The 19,981-nt window shown below is 51.7% G+C and overlaps 2 protein-coding genes and 1 long non-coding RNA gene across 6 annotated transcripts in view; 1 reads left to right on the plus strand and 2 right to left on the minus strand.

Moving 5' to 3' along the window:
* Positions 1 to 4,374, minus strand: part of LOC114486357 (uncharacterized) — a 26,256-nt gene extending 21,882 nt beyond the window's left edge. For both annotated transcript variants that reach the window (XR_008617509.1, XR_003679997.2), the window contains exon 1: positions 4,270 to 4,374. This is a non-coding gene — a long non-coding RNA (uncharacterized lncRNA). The remainder of the gene's footprint in view (positions 1 to 4,269) is intronic.
* The window catches only part of VOPP1 (VOPP1 WW domain binding protein), a 115,744-nt gene extending 110,690 nt beyond the window's left edge, over positions 1 to 5,054 (plus strand). For all 3 annotated transcript variants that reach the window (XM_024115082.3, XM_024115081.3, XM_055085131.1), the window contains one exon: positions 2,498 to 5,054. In XM_024115082.3, the coding sequence (XP_023970850.1) occupies positions 2,498 to 2,688 (191 nt within the window). In that variant the 3' untranslated portion in view covers positions 2,689 to 5,054. The remainder of the gene's footprint in view (positions 1 to 2,497) is intronic.
* A 13,640-nt stretch (positions 5,055 to 18,694) lies between these two features.
* LANCL2 (LanC like glutathione S-transferase 2) overlaps positions 18,695 to 19,981 on the minus strand; it is a 58,198-nt gene continuing 56,911 nt past the window's right edge. Inside the window, exon 9 of the mRNA XM_024115075.3 lies at positions 18,695 to 19,009. Within this exon, the coding sequence (XP_023970843.1) occupies positions 18,894 to 19,009 (116 nt within the window). The 3' untranslated portion in view covers positions 18,695 to 18,893. The remainder of the gene's footprint in view (positions 19,010 to 19,981) is intronic.

Consider the following 19,981-nt stretch of genomic DNA (forward strand, 5'->3'; position numbering starts at 1 on the left):
GCTGCGTTGGGTCTTTGTTGCTGCGCGCGGGCTTTCTCTAGTTGCGGTGAGCGGGGGCTACTCTTTGTTGCAGTGTGTGGGCTTCTCATTGCAGTGGCTTCTCGTTGCGGAGCACAGGCTCTAGGCACGTGTGCTTCAGTAGTTGTGGCGCGCAGGCTCAGTCGTCGTGGCTCGCGGGCTCTAGAGCGCAGGCTCAGTAGTTGTGGCTCGCGAGCTCTAGAGTGCAGGCTCAGCAGTTGTGGCGCACAGGCTTAGTTGCTCCGCGGCATGTGGGATCCTCCTGGACCAGGGTTCGAACCCGTGTCTCCTGCATTGGCAGGCGGATTCTTAACCACTGCGCCATCAGGGAAGTCCCTTAAAGCAGTTTCTTAAAGAATAAAAACAAACAAACACGTCTGCCCTTGTCGTGCATCCGTTTAGCCACCGCCTCTCCCCGCTGGTCTTCACCCCTTACCCTGGAGCAGCTGTTTGCCCCGGCAGCTGGGCTTCTGTGCCAGCCATGGTGCTGAAACTGTTGGCCAGAAATCCCAAATGTCCTGTGGGCTGAGAAGGCGTGGTGCTGCCCTGTCCCCCGCCACCCCGCCCGGTGACACAGCTCCCGCCTCACTGCTTCACTCTTTCCTCTCATTCTCGTTTCATTCTTCGCCGCCGCCTACGCCTCCCGTGTCTCTCCTCATCTGAGTGCTGGTCTTGTCTGCACTGCTCTCCCCAGCTGCCCTCTGGCCCTTCCACACACTCTTCCTGGGAGGTTTCGGCCAAGGCCACGTCTCTGCTGCCACTTCCACAAAGAAGGCCCCCAGAGCTGCCTGGGCTCCCGCGGGCCCTGCCCTTTTCCTCTGTCCCCTCTCTCGCCTGGTGGGCCCCTTATCAACACCGGAAGCCGGGCCTTTCCTACGTAGGCCTCTCCTCCTCCCCACGCGCTCCACACTGAGCTGGTCCCGGGTCCTTGGATACACCTCCTGAACCCCTCTCTCATTCTCTCCTCCCCATTTCTTCTCTCGTATTCAGAGGCTTCCATTGTGTCTGTCTTTCCCGGACTATTACATTAGCCTCTTTTTTTTTTTTCATCTTTAACTTTTTATTTGTATAAAACATAAAGGGATTCAGAGATAAATAAAATATAATCTCTGCCCTTGAGAAGCGCACGGTCCTGGCTGGTCACGGGCTTGTATACAAACATGTCTTGTAAACGAGCACGCCTCCTGGCAGCAGGCAAGATGCACCGATAGAAGCAGGTGCCGTCCGTTGGGCCGCACAGGTGTGAGATGAGGCAGGAGCTGATTAAGGCGCCCCCTGTGGCTGATTGCGCTCCTCCCGACACCCTTGAATGCAGCTCTGGCCATGTGTTTCTGTCCTATACTCTCTCCTTCAGCACGCTTGTAGATTTCCAAGACATCCTGCACGCCTTGGTGGGCACCTTTCCAGGAATCTGACCTTTATTCAGTTAAACTGTGGCAGAGAAAGATTTGCACGAAAAAAGACCCTACACAGGACACACACAGAGACGACCTCTCTGGTGCCCGAGTGTCTCCTGGGTCGAACGAGGCCTAACTCAGATACACCTGATTTCACTCGTGAACTTAGCCCAGCCCACATAAAACCCGGAGCCCCCCGTTTCTCTTCTTGATTCTTTAATTATTTAGGCAGTATCCTGTCATGTTATCAACATGATCAGAAAAAGCAGATCTAAGAAATAGGCTCCAAAACAGCAGCTCAGGTATTCCTACTGTTAAAATGAGAGTTAGGGCTAGATTTGGGGCAGGGTGACCAGTATATTCCTTCTTGTCCCTGTCTATGCTCTCTGGACCCCCGTGCCCTGCACCCTGGCCCGCAGCAGGGCTCAGCCTGCATCCTACAGCCTCTCCCTGAGACAAGAGCATCCTCCCCCTGCAGCATCCAGGGCCGGGAGAGGGCCCACAGACGTGTCAGCCCAGCCCGCTGGCACCCGCCCCGTAGCTCGTCGCCTTATCTGGGAATTGGGTTCACCTGGACGACAGGTAATCTGCCCTGATTAAACGTTAATCCAGCAGGTGGGAGTGGAGCCGATACTTCAGCAAACTGTTCTCAGAAAGTGTGTGGAGGGGCCGGTGATGATTCTGGCCGAGATTCGGGAACACAGGGTCCTCTTTTCAGTTCTCCCTGAGCTGACTTACCTTTCTACGCCCAGGCTTTTCAGGCTCTAAGGGACACCTGGGCCTCTCTGTTGGTAATATTTTGGTGCCCCTCCCCAAGGTCTTGGCAGAGCTGCCCTGGCGTGTCACTCGGCTGCGGCTTGGTCCCTGCCACACGCTAATGTCCCTCCATCACTCAGACACCCTCTCGGGTTGTTGTGCTTTCGGGCGAGATCTGCATCCAGTAGAGAAGCTCCAGGAGGCCGGGGCTGGCATGTCGCCTTGGCTCGTTACCTGATCCCACGTGCCCTGCTGTGTCTGGGCCCTGGCTGTGATGGGCTGTGGGGTTCCTCTGCTGTGCTCACATCTGCCTGCCTGTCTTTCAGGAGCCCAGCAGCTGGGGCTGCCGTTTTACACCGACCCTGGAGGACCAGGGGTGAATCCTGCCGGGAACCCTGTGGCGATGGCTTTCCAGGTCCAACCCAACTCACCCCAGGGAAGCATGGCCTACCCACCGCCCCCTTCCTACTGCAACACGCCACCGCCCCCATATGAACAGGTGGTGAAGGCCAAGTAGCCGGAAGCTGCCTGGCACCTGCCTGTGCAACTGGCCGGGGAGGCCGGGAGAGGCTGTCACTCGCCCTCTGGCCCCATCACTGTTCACTTCCAGGAATGGTCTTCTGAGCCACTAAGGGCAAATTCCTTTTTGATATCTTCAAAGCAAGCACAGCTTCCTTTCAAGTTTTCCTTGGAGGACCAGTATTTGAATTCACCCCGTGTCTCCTCTGTTGCTTCTGTTTCCAATGTAATCTGTGCTCTGGCCGAGTGGAGAGTCCCGACGGTTGACCCCCTAGGGTGGCGCGCCCGGACCCTCAGGGGAGAGACCCCGGCGGAAGGTGAGGCAGGGCGCGTGCAGGTGGGTACGCGTGAACGCGGGGAGGGGCCCGGGCCGCCCGGAAGGCCCCGCACACGGCAGGCGGCCCGTCTGAAACGAGGCACCACCGGGCCAGCTGCGTGAGCCCCTTGCCTCTTCAAAAGGCTCTCAGAGAAACGGGCGTTGGCGGCGCAGCCTCGGAGCCCTCTCTTCTCCATCCCCTTCCTGAAGACCAGAGCTGCCCTCTGCACAGCCAGGGCTGGGAGAGTCCTGGGCACGCGTGCACCTCAAGGAGATGAATCTGGAGTCAGGCCAAGTTGCTGTCTATAGTTATCTGAAAGTCACTAAGGAAAGTTATTTAAATTCATGGGAAATTGCCCCCTGCCTCAAACCGGACATTGCATTTGATGAGCTCTTGGTCTGACCTGGGGAAAAAATGTTCGAGGCCTTTTCAGTGTGTCCTGTGGAAGGTGGTGTGGAGTCCTGTCCTGAGGTCAGACTCGGAGTCTTTCCTGGATGTCGGCAGCTCTCTGGCCTGTGATCACGGCCCGGCACCTGTGCGCCCTCCCCTGAGGTAGCTCTGACGGTGCGTTGTGATGGACGCTTTCAAAGCAGAGAGGCACATCCAGCTGGGAAGCCACATCAGCCTCTGGAGACAGGTGTCCCAGCAGGGCGCAGTCAGTGGCTTGAGCCTGGGTTGGGCAGGCCTGGGCCCTGGCTGATCTCAGCAGGTGTACGCCGGGCTCTGAAGAGGAGGAGCTTGCTAAGAAAAAGACGGGAACGCAAGACCCCAGGACTGCAGAGAGATCTCTTCAGAAAGGACTGAATAGATTTCACTGAGGAGTTAATCAAAAGTAGAATAAAGAAGATCTGGTTGGAAACGCAAACCCTGGCTCAGAAACCCCTCTGGCCCTGGGATCACAGGCAGTCCTGGGGTTGTTGGGGGGCCGGAGTCCTGCTCCTCTGCGTAGTGAGGTGTGCCCACGATCGTGTATTTAATCCCAGAGTGAGACCTGACAGGTCACGTATAGGAAGGGCAAAGGCGCGTAGCCGAGACACGTAGATCCCCGTATATGTAGTGGTGGGGTGGAGTGCTTATTTTTGAAATGAACTCAACAGAGCCCCTTGAGGAGTTGTCACTCATTGAACCTGAGCATCAGGGCATCTCACCGGAGTGGATACTGAGGGTTTTCATTCCCTAGCCCTAGTCTCCGTGTCCCTGCTCTACCGGGACACGTCTGTGGCGTAGGGGTGAGGAATCGGGATGGGGCCACAGTGACTTACCTTTTCTAAGGATGGGGCGTCTGGGAGCCTCCCCGGGAATTCCACAGGACGCTCTTGGAGCCAGATGAACACCCTGGAAACAGCCTGTGAACACGGATGCTGCTGCCGGTGTCTTTGACCACCGAGTGTGACCTCTGAACTCGTGTGCCCAACTTCAGTACCTCCCCGCACTCAAGTCCTTGATTCGAATGAGACAACAAAGCTCAACATTTGCTGTTTACAACCCAGGACAACCACGTGGGTCCAAAAGGTCCTCTTCCTCCAGGTCGTTCGTTTCGCATTTTCAGGTCCAGTTTCTCCCTTTCCTGTTCTGAAGAGGAAGCGCCCCGAGAGCTGCCCCTGGAGTTGGATTGGGTGCAGCTGAGTAGCCCCCCAAATGTCCGTGACGAAATTTTGTTTATCTTTTTGATGGCAAATGATCTTGAAACGGAATGATTTAGGTAGCACTCAACAATTGTATGTTCATGTTTGCGTGAGAGATAAATTTTGTTTTCCCTTGAACCGGGGCGAGAACCCACTGCTGTGGGCACTGACACTCGCAGTGACATTTCCTGCCCATTCTGTTTGCCCCCGTGCTGTCGGTGGGCAGTGCCCACTGCTTGGAGCCAGTCCAGCTCCTGGTGTGTGAAATTCCATGGAGTTCCGTAGAGTGTGTGGCCAGGAGTGAATTGGGAGCAGATCGGTGCATGCTTCTCCTCTTGTAACACTTGGCCCGTTTCTCTTTTCTGTTCTTTTGATAGGGTCATGTTTCCTATGTATGCAAAATAAAAATAAATTTGGGTGTGTGCTTTGACTGTTTTGCTGGGGAGTGGGAAAGAGGGGAGGGAGGAAGTTTCTAAAGCAGGACGCACGGTGGGCTCTCAGTTCAGCTGGGTGGGGTGGAGTGGGTGAGGAAGGCCCCCAATCTCAGGAGAACTGGAAATGAGATGCTATCCAAGAAGACAAGGAACTTTTGTTTCACCATCACATTTAAAATATCTAGCTAAGGAAAAAATGATCGGAATAGGAAGACGCAAGCATTAATTATGTGGACTCACAGCTAATACTGATATTAGTTATCCGGGGGCCTGAGTGCGCTTTGCATAGGTAGGGGAGCCTTGATTTTAAAATCCAACTCTAGGGCTTCCCCAGGGGATACGGGTTCGAGCCGCGGAGCTACTAAGCCCGTGTGCCACAACTACTGAGCCCGCGTGCTACAACTACTGAAGCCTGTGCACCTAGAGCCCGTGCTTCACAACAAAGAGAAGCCACTGCAACGAGAAGCCCGCGCACCACAAAGAAGAGTAGCCCCCGCTCGCCGCAACTAGAGAAAGCCTGTGCGCAGCAACGAAGACCCAACACAGCCAAAAATAAATTTATACAAAAAAAAAAAAAAAAAAAAAGAATCCAACTCTGGTCAGAAACTGTATTTCTCTCACAGATCTATAGCTGCTACGGTTAGGCTGTATTTTAGATGAATCACCAACTCAGATAACGTTTATAAAGAAGTGTTTTATAATTTACTATCTTAAAACAGGACAGGAAATAAGGTAGAAGAGGCCAGACAGCCTGCTGGTGGGGAACTCGGAGCTGACTTACGCGCCTCACTGGACAACCCGCTGGTCATCAGCTGCCCCCAGTGAAACGGGAGCAGGGTCATTTACACGTCAAAGGTCATGACTGGAGATGCTCACTCTTGTCCGTCGCTCCCACATTTCACTGAACTCCAAAAAGTCCATAACGGTTATCAAGGCCAAAAAGTGCAAGATCAGAAATTGTCATTTCTGAAATAGAATGTGGCAGGTGGGACGGACAGATGAAGAAAGCAGATCTGAGAAGATGGGAGCTGACAACGTGCAGAGGAGTTTCAATGACTCACATGATCTCCAATCTCAGTTTCCTCCACTGCAAAATCACATTATGGTCACTCATCAAATGTTAGAAATCCTCTGTTCTCCCTCATTCCTCTTTTCCCTGAACAAGAGGAACTGAAGCCGCGTGGGAGAGAGAATGGGTTCCCCCCAGTCCTTTGCCCACCAGGTGATGAGCTTCGTGGTGTGAGGGGAGCAGATTCCCCTTGAATACACCCAGGATGTGAAGATGGAAGCCGAAGGGGTCCCATACACTGCCACTGCCCCCCATGTCACCTTACCGTCTTGAAATGTTGGCTATGGGCTGCTCAGCAGTGGGTGTTGAGCCCACCAGAGCTGGGAAGGAGAAACCTCGGGCAACCATCTTTTTCCCCCACCATTGACGTTGAATGAGGTCTTTCGTGCCCCAGAACCAGCCATGATTATAAGCAATCCGTCCTGTTACTTGGGCGTCTCTCTTGCCATTCCCTGACGCCCCCATAGCTTTTTGTTCCAATGCTCCTGCCTCCTTGGCTGTGGCGCGGTGTCCAGGCTGGATCCTGCTCAAAGCCTTCCTGAAAATGGTGTGGTTGGTGCAGGGACGATTATTGACACCTCCCGTCCCCCGGCAGAGCTGGGTTCTGTTGCGTCTCCCGTTCTGACTCCAGGCACCAAGGTCTGGCTTTGCTTTTGTGAGGAAAGGCTCCTGGTCCCCAGGGTGTAATGAGGGTGGAGGAGGGCCCGTGGTCCCAACGGTAGGAGGAATGCAGGGGGGTGCTGCTTTTTCTTCCTCTCTGGACTCGAAATCACAAACAGTCCTGAGGTCCTGAAAGCCCCGAGTCACATCTGCCACAGACCAGTGCTCGTTGTACAGGAACAGGAGACTGTGTACCTCTGTGTGTACAGAGTGTGTGCCTCTGAAAAGTGCCTGGCCACAGCCCTTACAAACAATAACGATCCCTCATGTTTTTGAGGAAGAAAGGAATTTTTCATCTTGCTTTAAAGTTTATAAAGAGAAATGCTTTTAGATGTATGTTCTAGACCAGGCCTGTCCGTTAAAAAGATGTCAGCTAAGCATGTTATACTAAATTTTCATTAGTTATATCAGAAAAGATGAAATTTACTTTAATAATATTTAACCCAACGTATCAAAATATTATTTCAACGTGTAGCAGTGTAAAATAGATTAACAAGAAATGTTACATTCTTTTTTCCATACTGTCTTCCAAACCCAGTGTGGATTTTATATTCACCAGCACGGTGCACTGGAAGCAGCTGCATCTCAAGTGCGCAGTAACTCCACCGCCAGCGGCTGCTTTATCGGACAGTGTGAGGCGAGTGCGTAAGAAAACACTCCGCTCCTATGTTCTGGCCACTCAGTCACAACAAAATCCAGTGAGGTTAAAAGGAAGTTAATTATGAAAAGGTTGAAGGTAAAGTTCAACCTCAGGTGATACAGTCTACAGTTTTTAGGGACCCAACACATTCTCTAAATTAAACGTCTGATGTTGTAGATTCTGTAACAAAACTCAGAGTCTTAAGGTTCCAAGTCAACAGTCTTGGGAGGTATGGGGCGAATTCTTCCTGAGCTTCTGGGGAGCGTGAGGGGTGCTGCCCCCTTTGCAGCTCAGCCTTTCATTCCAGTCCCCAAAGGCACTGCTAAGGAACACCCAGGTGGAGAGGCCGCAGGTCCAGCGGGACCTGGAGAGCATGCCCACATCACGTGCTCAGGTCTGGTAGACGGTGCTGGGACTAGCCCTGGGGTCTTCTGCCCCAAATGTCCCCCAGCCACCAGCTGTCAGTCTTTCGTCCTCGCCAGGTTCTCCAAGGAAACAGAAATCCTGGAAGGAGTGAGTTGCTAGCAAGCGAGGGAAGGGAGGGAAAGGCAGTAGTTGGCTTCTTCATGCCTGTCATGGTCAGGAGCGTGGTCAGCAGCGTGCCCCCGCGTGGGTGCAGAAGAGATGCGGATACAGATTGCAGCAGTCGTGTCCTCTCGCCAGAGCCCTCATCCCCCGAAACCTGCCCGGCACGTGTAGTTCGGTGCTGGGGAGCCCTGGGAAGGCACGTCGGCGCCTAGCTCAGGTCGGTGCCCGGCCAGCCGGGTCCCCCAGAACCCGGGGAGGACGCTCTGGGAGCGCTGACCGTGGACACCGGCTCCCCCCACCTTCAGTTCTTGCTCTCGCCGTCCTGTCCTCGTCGCCCCGTGTGGGGAGGGCCCTGGCTTGGCACTCGCCGTGGAGCCGGGTGGGCACGGGGGGGGGGGCCATACGCGCGGGGGGGGGGGGCAATACGCGCACATGGACGGGCGTTCCGGACGCCCTGCCGCGGAGTCGCCCTGACGACCGGGGGCACGGGACGTCCTGGTGTCCCCGTTTCCCCATCTGGAAAGTGGGGCTACGGAGGCGCCCAGGATGTGCTGCGAGTTGGACAGCCTACGACCTACGACGCACGCGCCACCCCGCGATGAGCCCGCGACCGGGGACCGGGCCCCGCCCCGGCCCGAGCCAGGCTGGGGCGCGGCACCTGCGCGAAGAGGGTGGGGCGGCCCCGGGGAGGCTCCAGGAGGGGACCCTGCTTAGCCCTTCTTGGCAAAGTCCCTGCTGATAATTTTTTTACTCAAAACCAAACCCATGCCTTTATTTTTAATCTAAAATGTAGACCGTACAGGAAAGCACAAAGCAACAGGTAAACAGAAATCACCTGCGACCCCAGTGTCCCGAGACTGCAGCTGGGCGTGTTTCCGTCGCTTTCTAGGCCCCTTGCTCTGACGACACGTGTGCACCGCGGGACCCTTCGTAGCCCGCTTTTCTCTAGCATTTTTCCTGGCATTTAAATAGTCTGCTTCTCCCCTGCAATGATTAAACAGCGCCCCACCGCACGGCTGCTCCGCAGCTGATTGAACCCACACACTCTGATCTAATTTTGGGGTCGTTCCATTTTACTTTTTATTTTTAACCAACGAAGTATTCTACACGCCCAGAATAAGGCGTGCAGCTTTTGCCTGCGGCGTATGGTGGGTGCCGGCTAGATGCTCGGGAGCGGGCGGCGGGGGGGCCGGGCCGCTGGCGGACGAGGACGCAGGGGAGCCGCGTCGCCCTGAACGCCCGCCGGGCCCCGAGGCGCTCCCTCCCGCGCCAGCCCGGAGCCCGGGCCGTGGACGCCTAGTCCCGGGTGACTGCGCGGGCCGAGGTCGCCTACACACCCCCAGGACGGTGGCTGCCGCGAGAAACCAGGCTTTCTTGTGATGCCTCTCCGTTTGCTGGCGTAGCTGCGGATGATGCCGAGCAGATGTACTCACGAGAACGCACAAGCCCGCTCAGGACACAGAACGGAGGCGCCCCGCGCATCTGCTCCACCGCGCCTCCTACCGCCGCCTACATTTTACGTTTACAACGCCCTGCTTTTCTTCCTCATTTTACCACATACGCGTTTTGTTTCACTTTTCACTTTACGGTATTAACGTATTTCTCCAACTTGCTTTTTCTGCAAAATTTGTTGCTAATTTTTCCCTATGATGAACAGTGCTGTGCTGAGCGAGCTTGTGACCATTTTCAATGTTCATCCGCATTTATTTCCTCAGAATAAAACCTTAGACTTAAATTGATGGGTCGAAGCATCTGTACATTATTTCGGGCTTTCGGCAAATATTCCCATTAGGAAGATTGTACTGACGTGTCCCACCAGGCTTCGCAGGCACTGCGTATGATCAACGGTCCATGCATAGCTGCCAACTTGAGGAGGAGCCGGAAGCCCCATTTTTGTTCAATTCGTATCATTTATTACATGAATCTCTTAGCAACTGTGAGAAACACCTTCTCGAAAGGTGTGTAGTTGGCAAGACTAAGCTCTCATGGAAAAGAGAAGGTTGGGGAGAAAACATGAGATATAGCATCTATTAAATAAATATATTTATGAAATATTTATGATATATAAACATAGCACTGAATATATATAGCATTAAGTATATAGATACATGAAATGTAGCTTTAAATATACATTACGAGTGGAGTAAGTAAAACTTCTCTAAGCTGTCCACCCCCAAATACCTATGGCACTCTTCTCCTGAACGTCCTTCCTCAGTTTATTACTCGGGTGGCAGCACCACTGTCTGGGGCAGCTTTCCCCTGTTCTTTGAGGACACACACATCCTACCTCCTGAAGTGTCTGAACCGGCCCAGACTTGGCAACATCAGAGTCCTCATTTTCATTCTTCAGTGAGCACACTGTCCTCGTCATGGGCTCTGGGGTCACTGGGTAACCCCCGGTGAGGGATTCTGCACTCGAGCATCAGCTTCCTCAGCTGAACCGTGAGGACAGGAACACCTCCACTGTTGCTTGGTTTAATCCAACCCCCATCCCCTTCCCTACTTCTTCTATAGAAGCCAGAAGAGCCACACATTTTCTTTGCAAAGGGCACAGTCTCGGCCAATGATAGATACTATAGAAGTCTACTCTGGGCCTCTGGGAAAGATTTCACTTTTGTCGTAAATGAGACGAGTTGCTGGCACCGCCACATGCAGGTTCACCCTGCTTTCAACATTGATGTGATATCTGGAGCTGCAGCAGCTACCTTGTGACCATGATGGAAAGGCCAAGATGATCACAGAGATACCAGCTTTCATAGGGTTGAACCAATTCTAGGTTTCTTATTACCTGAAAAAATAAATTCCTGTTAATCAGAGATTTTCTGTAAGTAACCTTCCTTGTGGGGTGGTTGTGAGAATCATGTGAAGTAATTTTTTTTAAGGACTAAATACAGTACCTCACGCTGATAAATACTCAATAAAAGGTATTTTATGATTATTTTTAGTAGTGTGATCTCAGTTGCCACAGGGTATTTTCAACTCTGATATATGAATGGCCAGGAGTAAGAAGATGCTTGTCGAAGGTGATTCTCTGCTTCCAATTAGGATCAGTGACCTTGGGCAAGTCTTGAACCTCTATGGGCCTCAGTTTCCTCAGCTGCTTATAAAATAATATCAAACTTCCCTCTCAGCTCTAAAATTCTTTGATTCTATCTTCTTTCCTAGAAATCTTTCCAACACAGGATGCAGCATCCCGACTGACGACCAGAGAAGGATGTGGAGGGCGTGTGATATTCCTAGTGCAGTTTACAAGTCCCTCAGGGCACCCTGGGACTCCCAACCAGGCCTCTGCATGTGATGCAGTACGGAGTACAAAATACCACCTAAGAAACAGTCTTGCCAAAAACGTCCAACCAGGATATAACAGCATCTGGAGCAGCGTTATCCGACAGAAATTTTTATGATGATGAAAATACTTGCACTGTCCAGTACAGTAGCCACGGGCTAAATGTGGATATTGGGCACTTGAAATGAGGCTAGGATACATATAGCTGATTCACCTTGTTATACAGCAGAAACTAACACAACATTGCAATTATAGTCCAATAAAGATGTTAAAAAAAAAAAAGAAACGAGGCTAGGGAGATGCAGGAACTGGATTTTAAAATTTAACTTAATCCTCATTAAACTAATTTACATTCAGATACTCTTCAGTGGCTAGTGGTTACCACATTGGACGGTGTAGCTCCAGAGTCCAAACCTAACCTCCAAGTTTCAGGAAGTGGGAGATGGCAGGACAAGTTTCCGTGGGGAAAGAATCAGACAAACTCATGGGGGAGATTTATAAGACAACAGTCCTAGTGTCTTCAGAAAGTTGATGTCGTTAAAAACAAAACAAAAAAGCAGGTGAGTGTCCTAGGTTATGAAAAGATTAACAAAATATAAAGCAGGAACCTAGATTGGATCCCAATGGAAAAAAACAACAATACAGACTTAAAGCACTCCTGAGTCGGTCGGGGCACTGGGCATGGCCTGGATGCAGCATAATATTACAGAATCATTGTTAGTTTTCTCAGGTGTGACACTGGTATTGTGATTATGCAGCACATTATTTTTATTTTTTATTTTTTAATAAATTTATTTTATTTTTGGCCGCATTGGGTCTTCATTGCTGCACGCGGGCTTTTTTCTGATTGCGGCGAGCGGGGGCTACTCTTTGTTGCAGTGCGTGGGCTTCTCATTGCGGTGGCCTCTCTTGTTGCAGAGCACAGGCCCTAGAGCACAGAGGTTTCAGTGGTTGCAGCACACGGGCTCAGTAGTTGTGGCTCGCGGGCTCTAGAGTGCAGGCTCAGTAGTTGTGGCGCATGGGCTTAGTTGCTCTGCAGCGTGTGGGATCTTCCCGGACCAGGGATTGAACCTGTGTCCCCTGCATTGGCAGGCAGATTCTTAACCACTGAGCCACCAGGAAGTCCCTACATCATTTTTTTAAAAAGTTCCCATTGGATCACATTGGTTTACAAACATGCTGTTATTTTTCTGAAAAAAAAAAAAAAAAAAAAAAAAAAAAAAAAAAAAGTTTTTTCTTGATCTTATTTCTCTTACCAGCTATGGCCCCATTTCTTTCCTCTCTTTTGCAACCAAACTCCTTTTAGCGTTGTCTGTTCTGCTCACCAATTCACCAAGGACCTCCAGGCTGCTGAATGCAATGGCCAACTCCTAGCTTCTCTCTCACTTATCAGGATCATCTGAAACAGCCGGTCACTCCTCTGCACATGTAAAGTTTCCTCACTGGCCTCCAGGAAAACAGACCTGTACGCAATGACCGCTTCTTCTCATCCTCCTTGGCTGGAGCAAACGCCTCCTGATTCTTGGTGTTACGTGGCCAAGGCTCTGCCTTAGCTCCTTCCTTCCTATTCCCTTTCCCCTCACTTTCTGGGTGAGCTCTCCCAGCGCACAGCTGTAAATAATCAATATGCAAATGACTCCAAAGTGACAGTGCCCTCCCAGATTTCTCTCCAAACTCCAGCCGTCCCCGGTCACCTCAGACTCCACATGCCCTGATCCCCGACTGGCATCTTAAGACCCCATCTCAGCTGCTGGCGATGCCCCTTCCAAGGCTAACTCTGCTCTCTCGTGCTCTGCACTGGCCATCAGGAATCCTACTGGCTCTAGGACACAGCTAGAGGCCGACCATTCTCGCCAAGCCCACATCATTTTTCTCCTGGACCAGCCTTCTGGTTTCCCTACGCCCACCAGGCATTCTCTCAGGATGTCCCCTTCGAAGCATAAATCAGATAATGTCCTTCCTTTGCTCAAACCCTCCAGTGGCTCTGTACTTCACCCAGAGCAAAAGCCAAGCTCCTCCGAGTGGCCTTCCAGGCCCGGGCCTTCCTTCCTCCTCCCCGTCTGGTCATTCACTCCGCTCTTGAACAGGGCACGGCCTCTGTCAGGTGCTCTTTCCACAGATACTCATCTGGCCACCTCTAATTTCTTCAAGTCTTGGCTCAAATGTCACTGTCTCTAGTCTTACTCTGACCATCCTGTTTAAAGCAGTAATTTGTGTTCTCTCCACCATCAGTCCCTCTTATTTTGTTTTATTCTTTTTTTCCATATTATTTATAAAGGTGGAGGGGAAAAAAAATTAAGAAATAATTCAAGAAAATTTCCTAGAATTGAAACACACGAGTTCCCAGATTGGAAGGGCCTACCAAGAACCCAGGACTACATCGACAGATGAATGGATAAAGAAGATGTAGCACATATATACAATGGAATCTTACTCAGCCATAAGAAGAAACGAAATTATTTGTGGTGAGGTGGATGGACCTAGAGTCTATCATACAGAGTGAAGTAAGTCAGAAAAAGAAAAACAAATACCGCATGCTAACACATATATATGGAATCTAAAAAAGAAAAAAGTTCTGAAGAACCTAGGGGCAAGACAGGAATAAAGATGCAGACGTAGAGAATGGACTTGAGGACACGGGGAGGGGGAAGGGTAAGTTGGGATGAAGCGAGAGAGTGGTATTGACATATATACACTAACAAATGTGAAATAGATAGCTAGTGGGAAGCAGCCGCATAGCACAGGGAGATCAGCTCGGTGCTTTGTGACCACCTAGAGGGGTGGGATAGGGAGGGTGGCAGGGAGACGCAAGAGGGAGGGGATAGAGGGATATACGTATGCATATAACTGATTCAAAAAAAAAAAGAACCCAGGACTAGGCTCATCATCATGACAGAGAAAAAACTGTACAATTTGCCAAGTGATCACATCGAAACACAAGATCCGAGCACAAGGAAACAAGAATCACTGTGGCTGAGGTTCTCGGAGGTAACACTGGAAGCTGGAAGCCAGTATGATGCCCCGAAATTTCAGGAGGGAAGTGACTTCCAGTGCAGAATTCTCTAAACGATCTCTGCTTCAAGTGTCAGGGCACAATGACACCCTTCAGGCAGGCCAGTTCCCGGGACTTTCAGTTCAGCTGCAGGGAGCAGGGTCCTTCTTGCTACCGGAGAGCCTCTGGAGGCAGGACCGTCCTGTTCATTAACCCCCTTTTGGTTCCCAGCAGCCAAGCATAAAGCGTTGGATAACGTCCCTGTGGCCTCTGTGACGAAATGGTTTGAAAAGCTGGCTTCCTCAGTTCTTGGGACCGTGGGGGACATTTATATGATTATGGGTGGATATGTGATTATGCTGCTTGCTCCATGGTTTATTCTCTCATGACCAATACTTCAAGGAGGGCGTAAGGTCCCTGTTAACATGTGACCAGCACTGCATCTGATGATGACCTGAAGAAAGCCACAAGAATCTACCTGGTACAGAAGCGGGAAGATCCCCAGGGGCGTTAAACAAAGAACAGGCCAGAGGCCGGAGAACCCAGCGTCTCTGAACTTTTAGATTTTGTGTAAGCCTGAAACTGTGGCAGACTCCTCCCCTTGAAGGACCTTGGCGCGGCTGGGCACACACACGCCCACGCCCACGCCCACGACGGCCGGAAGCTCGGGGCTGCCAGGCAGGGCAGTGGTACGCGGTGGTGGTGTGGCTTGGGATTTTGGAGCTGGACAGACCTGGGTTTTCATTTCATCACTCAGGACAGTGAGCCCGTTTCTTCACACAAAAGCACTACACGCACACCTCCAAGTCCCCCGTCACAGAGCACTTTCACGTGCCAGATGCCTTCTCCGTTTGTTACTCCGTTTCAATTCTCCCACTAACCAAATAAGGTTGTCCTGATTACACAGAAACACTTTGTAGGAAACAGCTTTCATCCAGATTCATACAGGTTGGTCCAGTCTCTGCTCTGGATGTCCACTCCACAGGCTCCCCGATGGCAGGCGCCAGCCTCAGCCTCACGCCAGAGGTCATCGCGCTGCAAGGCTGAGCTGGTCACACACGGCCGGGGCGCCCTCCCGCCACGACCAGGAAGCGCACGCCCGGAGGCTCGCCGCCCCGCCCGCACTGCGGAGGAGCTGTCCGAGGTGCCGCCGGAGGAGCGCCCGCCCCGAGCCTGCGCGCCAGGCTGCTCCCTTCCGCGGGCGCCCGCAAGGGGGAGGGCACCGAGCGCACGGCCTGGCATGCTGCAGGTGCGCGACCAGCATCTGCTGGCCGGAGGACTTGAGCAAACCGGAGGGGGAAACGGGGGCAGTGGCGCTCTGCGAGGCCGACTGGACGCCGTTACCGCCTCAGTCATCTAGTGCCCCAACCCCAGGGAGCAGGGGCCTTGAAGGAGCCTGCGGCCTTCCTCTGATCAGGAAAAGCGATGACGCAGCACAGCCTCCCAGGGCCACCGGCCAGTTTGACAGAAGGCTGACAGGCGCTGGACACCTGGCTCTCCTCCAGAAAACGAGATGTGGAAAAACTGAGACCCCAAGGGAAGGGGCCCTTGAAGCTTAGCAAAGGGACTGGGAAGGAGTAAAGACAGGCTGCAAAAACGTCTGGGGGACCTGGACCTCACACCTGGGTCCTGCTTTTGCGAATTCAGCAAATGAAGTAACAGCGGTTGAGACTGCCTCGCGAAGTTCAGAGGAGTACGGAATTGCACCGAATGGTTCGAGGGACCCAGGAGGGCAGGGGTACAGACGACGGGGCCTTCTCCGGGGTTTCAAGTTCTCACCTTCTGTGTTGGGCACGCCGGGGAAGAGGTACCGGGTACGAGTCAGAAGTATGGCCGCTGGCAAGAACTGTCGGGTCGGAAGCCTGACTGTCCCTCATTCCGGCTGGGACCCTGGGCAAGGCCATCAGCTTTCTCATTTGTAAGACAGTGACGAGGAGAGGGCCCAGCGCCACGCACGCTGTGACCCCAGCCGTGCTGGGGCCGTTCAGGGTGGCCGTGCGTGTAAAGGCCCGTCCCACGGGCAAGCTCAAGACAGGCTTCCTTGGTACCGCCAGGGCTCGGAGGCCCTGGGGATAGAGAGGGAAGGCCGTCATTCTAGCGAAGCACCTAGGACGCCGTAACATGAGCGACGGCCACGTTTCCGTGAGGAAGGCCGCCTTCAGAACGGTGGCCGAGGCTTCCAACCGTCGCTCTCAAAGGCAGACGGAGGTGAGAAGAGACGAAGACCCCGCGAGTGTCACAACAAAACCGTGTTTTTACTAAGTACCGAACCGGGGAGCCCCACACACGTTCTGGGGACATCAACGTTTTTTTCTCTTTCATATTTTAAAATGGCATTGTGCATACACATTATTTTAAACACTCTGACACATTGGATACACAAACAGACCGTAAGAAACCACCGTGAGCCGCTCTGAGATCCGACACCGCACCCATCAGAACCGCTAAACCAGCTCCGGGACTCCTCTGTCCCGCCGCCTCTGGGGACAGAGCTGGACCCGGCACCGTGCAGCTGCCTGCGTCGCGACCCAGGAGGCGGGTTAATGTGGGGTCACAGACTGCGTCTCTGTTGACATCTGGTGGCTAAGCGGGAGGGGTCAATCCAGCCGGCTTCTAAAAAAAAAACCCTGCCGATACAACCTCCTCCATTCACCTCACAGGTGCTCCATCTTCCCTCAGAGTGCGAGTCAGAAACAAGCCCAACACACGAGGCGTGACGCCCAGGTGTCACGAAGGGTCACCCTCACTGCTTCCGGTCAAGAGACACGCGGCCAGGACCAGGGCCTCCACGAGCTGCCCCCTCTTGCTGAGTGGGGTGAATCCTGTGCAGCCCCACTGGCCTCCACTGAGAAGTGAGACGGCTTGGGTAAAACTTCGTGCCGAAGCCCCGAGGGCTGCCGCTGAGCTTTGGCCGAGGTGGCGGCGGTGCAGCTGGGCTGAGCTGTGACACCAGGGCAGCTCTTCGGACAAGCAGCCCCTCAGCTCGCCCACGTCCCGCCCGCAGGTCCCGGGGCACCGGGCTGCCTGAGACGCACGTGAGCAGGCCCGGGAAGACGGTTAAAACACACCGTGAGGATTTACACCCATGGAAGTCACCAACCTAACTTGGAAAGAACAGTCGTGACTGAGACTCATGAGGCATCATTTAGGAACCCAAGGGCGCGTGTGAGGGAGTCAGCCCTGCCACCACGGCTCAGCAGCACCCTAAGAACGGCACAGAGTTACACGCGTGGGAAGGAATCTCTCTTCTACGTGGACATTCTTTCACCTTTATGAGAGGAGTGGAAACGAGGGCTGATAAACATTTGACGATCCCTTGTAGATAAGGACCAGACCATCAGAGAGACCTATCTTGTCTTTTATGAACCGGCCTTAGCTCGTAAGATGAGAAGTCTGTACAAAGTCCTAGAGCACTCATACCATGACAGCAAAACTCTTCTAAAAACACATTTACAGGGTAAAATTATTGAGGATATGCGAAGCCAAATTAATGCCCAGTTTTAAAATAAAAAATGTCAGACAGACAGTATCGTAATTTTCTTGGTTAGAAGACTGTTTTCCATATGCATAAATGCAGACTAGTACTTTATGCTTAATACATTTCATCAAAGGTGAGACCTTTATCACCCAAATAGCAGACAAAAATAAGGACTAAATTCATTCCAAATTTGTACTTTGATAACTTATCAAATTTTGGAATAAGTTTAATTGGAGGGACATGGGAAGAGATGAATATCCTTCTGCTTATTATGCATCTGGAACTGTATCCACTGTACTTATAACACTAAGTTATAATGTTGATAGAACTGAGGTGCAGCCTATTTTAATAATATACACTGAATCTAGACTTGCCAACCCTCAGTCACTGCTACAAGATTTACAACGTGGCCACGAAAACGGTTCCCTTGAATGGCCCTGGTGTCATGAGTCCCCTCCCCAGGGCACGAGCTGCCTTGGATCGCGAGGAGGGTCCAGAACTTCACACAAAGAGCCTGAGAATGGGAGCCCCAGCGGAGCTGCAATGCACCCCCTTTGGCTTCTTAAAAACACTGAGGTGAGCACAAAACACAAAGAGGGAGCATCCGACGACCTGGTGGAAAGGCTCACCACCCCCTACTCCAGCAAACCCCCTCTACCTGTTCTATTTCTTTTCATTTCTGGAGTGGTCTTTCTCTCATGCTGATCTGAAAGGTACCCACAGAAAACGCTGGAAAGTCTTTCCACTGGGACATCACTGCGGAGAATCTTCTGTTACATAGGAGAGACACCACCTGCCTATTTCCTGTCTGTCAGTACAGAAAACACCCCACTTTAAATATTATGTACAGAGAAGAGGCTGCTGCGTGCCCTCATGCACAGCCAGCTCGGGCTCATGGACAGAGAAGGGCTTCCGTTTAGAACAACCTACACCTACAGACAGCAAACACCAAGAGACATGCACACACCACAGAGAACTGGATACGCGGAATTCATAATTTACACCAGTGAGGGGACACTGTTACAGAACGCTGATGGGACGGTCTGTCACCACACTCTGACACAGGGGGTCTGGGAGGGGGTCTGCTTCTCCTTTTTCTCCCTCTTTCAGGATTCACACTTGGTTCTGTGTCAGGCACTAAGCAGCCCGGTGGCTTCTGGTCCAGTTGGATCTCTCAGTACTCTTTTTGCCCCTTTGTATCCCTCTGTGGAGAGCCAAGTTCAAATGCTGGAAACCGTGATGCCTCTGGGGCCAGGATGTCGGAGAGGAAGTGAACAGTGCCAGCCATACCTGCAACGCAAAACGTGGTCCTTCATGAGAAAGGGTGCGTGGCGGGGTCCAGAACCAAGTGACCTCTGATCACTGCCTTTCCTGGGGCTGTAAGGATGTGGGACAAGGTGGGGAGGACTTTGAAAATAACTTCACACACACAAAAAGGAAATCTTCACATTAGCACCCAGCAGGTAATACCAGTTTTCTTCATTATCTTAATTTTAAAAATTGGTTTCTGAGCTTTAATCTTGTATCTTGACACTTTAAGGTGATTTCACAGAAGTGCTAACAAAAAAGTTAAGGGCGCTTGCTATTGTGATATTCCAACATATAAACTTCCTCTCAGAGCCTTTATGTTTTCATTCCAAACGGAAGGTTGCATTTTGGGTTTCAAAAATGTTATTTTAAAATGAACTTTACTTGCTTGGTCAAAATCTCCACCGCCAATCACCACAGTAACTCAGCAGCCAACCCGAAGGATTCCTTGGTGGGAGGGAGCTCCTCCACAAAGGGTTCTGGGCGCTGCGGGCCCTTCCAGCCTAGTGGCCTCCACACCGGCACTCACCCATCCAACAAGAACCTAGTTAGTGTCTCCTGCCAGGCACTTGTGAGGCACAGGGGCCCAGAAGAAAGCAAGAGCTTCCCAGCCTCTTGGGAGGGTACATTCAAAGATTTTCACCCACTGGGGCTTCGAATTTGCCATTATAAACTTGAATTTATGAACCTGAATGAACCCCATTTAGAGTTCAGGTATTAACTGTGTTATATCTGACACAAATACACCTCATTTTTGTGACACAAAAGACGAAAATTTTTTGTCTGAGAAACATTTTTTCGTTACGGTTTCTTTGAATATTAAAAAGATCTTATTCTGCAAAAGATAATGACAAATGCTCAAATTTTTGCTCATTTATCTATTATATGATTAAAATATTATCAGTAGCAGAAATAAAACACGGCATAGCACTACAGACAATTCAGACATCAAGA

This window comes from Physeter macrocephalus, chromosome 5, assembly GCF_002837175.3.
Source record: "Physeter macrocephalus isolate SW-GA chromosome 5, ASM283717v5, whole genome shotgun sequence".
In the NCBI taxonomy this organism is placed as follows: Eukaryota; Metazoa; Chordata; class Mammalia; order Artiodactyla; family Physeteridae; genus Physeter; species Physeter macrocephalus.